At 60.6% G+C, this 3,448-nt stretch overlaps 1 protein-coding gene across 1 annotated transcript; it reads right to left on the minus strand.

Moving 5' to 3' along the window:
* Window positions 1–1,221: 1,221 nt before the first annotated feature.
* LOC111534666 (SH3 domain and tetratricopeptide repeat-containing protein 1-like) lies at window positions 1,222–2,526 on the minus strand. Its single transcript, XM_023201224.3, has 2 exons — window positions 2,371–2,526; window positions 1,222–1,325 (listed from the first exon to the last, which is right to left on the minus strand). The coding sequence occupies exons 1-2, from the start codon at window positions 2,498–2,500 to the stop codon at window positions 1,222–1,224; spliced, it is 234 nt and encodes a 77-aa protein (XP_023056992.1). The 5' UTR covers window positions 2,501–2,526.
* Window positions 2,527–3,448: the final 922 nt, after the last annotated feature.

Consider the following 3,448-nt stretch of genomic DNA (forward strand, 5'->3'; position numbering starts at 1 on the left):
CTTTCATTCCTCTTGGGCAGGCAGAGTGGGTGGCAGGCTTGACCAAGAGAGATCTTCTGGGAGGCCCGTCCCCTGGGTCCCAGGCGAGCCCCTGAGCAGTAAGCAGCGTCCCTCTGGGACTGACACCTGGCACCTCCCTGTCTGGCTGGGACTTGGGAGGCCACAGGGACCGCTTCTGACCACCAGGTGTCGCCAGCACTGGGCAGGGGCCTCCTAGGCAGCCCCAGGCCTGTGGTGAGGGATACGGGACGGGGTCTTAGGGCTACCCCAGCTCCTCATGTTCTAAGGCCCCCAAGATCTCGGTCCCCGGACTGGAGCGCCCTGGCCCCTCAGCCCATAAGGAGTACTGATGCGGTGCCAGTGCGATGCTGAGGAGGGGCGGGTGCCTCCTGGGCAGAGGAGTGGAGACACCCCAGGTCTAAGTCTGCCAGTCCCAGCTCTCCACCCCTGCAGGGCTGGGGGCAGAGCACAGCACCTCCCCTCAAGACAGACCCGACCCAGCAAGGTCTCAGCCTGGCTGGCTGGGGCCCCGCCCCTCTGCACCCGCCATGAGCTGGGGTTCCCCTGTCTGTGAACCTGATGGTAAGACACCGGTCCCACCCCACCCTTCCTGGGTGATGTGAAGATTCCAGGTGTCTCGGGACTCCAGGAAGGAGTTGCTCAGTGCAGGCTGGCACCCTGTGCAGGCTTCTTAGAGGAGGCACTGGGATTTGGGTTGGATCTTGTAATGTGGATTCAATGTGAGGATGATGCCGTCTTCCAAAATGTCCTCCTCCCGACCCTGTTTTCTTTCTTAAATGCAACTTGACTATCAAGACTCAGTTTGGCATCACCTCCTCCAGGAGGGCTCCTCTGACTACAATCCCCCCTCTTTACCCAGAGGCCACCATTGCCCACTCATGTGTCAGCCTCCCAGGTTGAGACTAGTTCTTGAGGGTGGGGCCTGGCCAGCTTGGGAGCTGGGTTGTATCTGTGAACCTTGCCGGTTCCTCCAGCCGCGTGCAGAGCTCCAGGGAGGCCACTGGGCCATTCCTAAGGAAGGCTGGAACCCAAGCCCCTGGAGGTCTGGATGGAGATTCCACTCCAAGGAGGCTGGAAACACCCCGAGCCCTGCCCCTTCCCACCGACCTTCAGGTCGTAGATGATGATGTCACCAAGCACCAGGTACACCTTCACGTAGTAGAGGGTCTCCTTGTCAAACTCCAGTGGCGAGTTGCAGAGCTACAGGGCCTTGAGATAGAAGTGCTCTGCCAGCTTGCCATGGCCCAGCAGGTGGTGCAGGGCGGCCAGCCAGTGGTAGGCCACGTGCTCATTCAGCCGGTCCCCTAGGGTGTAGGCCAAAGGGGCAGGTGTGACGACGTGGCTCCCTAGGGCAGTCAGGGCACAGGCCCCTCAGGAGCAGGTATGCAGACCCCGGGCAGCACCTGGCTTGTCTCCAGACCCCTGTGGTCACCTGGGCAGCTCTGGCCAGTCCCTTCTGGGTTCCCAGACTCACTTTCCCATCTGCAAAGCAGAACTAATAAGGCTTGCTTCTGTCTACTGTGAGGCTTTGGCAAAGTCGGACTTGGATGGCCCAGCTCTATGCCTACACATAGCCACCTGTCTTTGTTCACTGGTTTTAACCAGGGGAGCCCAAAACCCATACAGTCCAGGTGCTCCCGGGAACCCCGGCTCCATGCAGCCCACAGACGTGACATCCGACTCCTCCTGGGTGTGTGACAATCAGAGCCCCTTACCTTGGGGGAGTCACTGCATGCCTGAGCTCCAGGTCCCCCCACAGATGCACAAACCCACCTAGGCTGTCTTTAATGTCCTCCCCTTTTCAGGGCGAGTGCTGTGGAGCCTGCATTCAATGCATTCCCGCACAGCTGCACACCTACTGTGTACTGGCCCCCAAGGCACAAGGCGTTGGGGCATGCGGCCCGCCCAGGGTTCCCTGTCTCTGGAGGAGGACAGACGATCCTGGCACAGCACCAGGGGATGCCCGGCCTTAAGGGGCAGGCTGCTGGAAGGGGAACTGGGATTTCAGCCAGAGAGCCGTGTGGTTGATGAGGGTGGGAAGGGCACAAGACAAAGGGAATGTGCCACTCAGCCTAGCACATACAGGGACCGAGATGCCTGGCATGTCTGGAAGGCAGAGGGCCCTTGTGGTCAGCAGCAGGAAGAGACAGAGGAAGCAGAGCTCAGCACTGCATGAGAGGCCTCGGGCTGTGCCCCACGGCCAGACAGGGAAGCCAGCTGGGCAGATCTTCCTGCCTGGACAGGAGACCAGGAAAATCCAGCAGCTGTTTCAGCTCCTGCCCTACAGACCTGGAGGCTGGGCTCTGGCAAAGTGTGGATCCTGGCAGGACGGGGGCTCAGGGGACTTACCCAGAGTGATGCTGAGTGCTAGGGCCATGTGGGCAACCTCCAAGCCCTCCTGGGGCTCCTCCAGCGTGGCCAGCAGTGCCACCAGCTTGTTGCACAGCTGCAGCTGTGGCTCCGCCTTGCGGTTGCCCATAGTCACTGCCAGGGGCAGGGCCCGGTCCTACCACACAGGCAGGTGGGGTCAGGCTTCCCGCAGCACCCACCTTGCCCAGCGCCTTCTTCAGAGCTCACACATGTGCTTGGAGCATCCCACGCCCCAGTTACCCTTGCACCTCTGCAGAGCTCTGTGCTCTGTGATAACGCACGGTTCAGACACCCAAGTTGGGGGTTGAAGAGTCACCTGAGGCCCATCTAGCTACACCCGGCAGCCTCAGACCAGCCTCTTCCACCTGGGCACCGGGGGTCTGACTAGGGGGAGCCAGCAATCCTCTTTGCTCTAAAAACACCACATTTATCTGTGCCCAGGGCTGAGAAGGGAGAAGCCGTCCACGCTTCGGGGTGCAGGCAGACTTGGGCCCTGGCCCTGGGCCTCCCACTGACATGCTGAGTGTCCTTTGACATGTCCCTGTGCTTCTCTGAGCCTCAGCTTCCTCATCTGGAAGATGGGGACAGGACTTCCCACTCATGGTTGCTTGAGATCCTCAGGTGCAAGGGTAGAGCCACTGTCATGTCCAGACCCGAGCGTTTGTCCCAGGCAGGGGGCACAGTCAATATCATTCCCGGTGAGATCACTAGGCAAGGATAGGGCCATTGCCACGTCCCGGCCCCAAGCGTTTTTCCCGGGCAGGAGCACAGTCAATATCATTCCCGGTGAGACCACTGGGAAACTAAGCATGTGCATGGGTGGCCTTGCCTTCAGGTGGGAGGCCTCTGCACTCCAGTTGGCCCCCTGAGGCCCACATACATCAGCCCACAGGCCAGCTCACCCGGTGGAAGGACACGGAATTCTCCCACTCCCAGGCCTCGTTGATGTCTCCAGCTGCCTCAAACGGTTCCAGCCCCAGGCTGGAGTCTCCTGTGTACAGGACCACATGCTGTGCCACCTGAAAGGAGCAGAAGTTCCCTCAAGACCCACACCTGG

Source organism: Piliocolobus tephrosceles, chromosome 17, assembly GCF_002776525.5.
Source record: "Piliocolobus tephrosceles isolate RC106 chromosome 17, ASM277652v3, whole genome shotgun sequence".
Lineage (NCBI taxonomy): Eukaryota > Metazoa > Chordata > Mammalia > Primates > Cercopithecidae > Piliocolobus > Piliocolobus tephrosceles.

Coding starts and splice junctions, on each gene's coding strand:
- LOC111534666 (XM_023201224.3), bottom strand. CDS start 2,500: ATGGGCAACCGCAAGGCGGAGCCACAGCTGCAGCTGTGCAACAAGCTG. Junction 1,326..2,370: donor AGCACTCAGCATCACTCTGG/GTAAGTCCCCTG, acceptor CCTACACCCTAG/GGGACCGGCTGAATGAGCAC.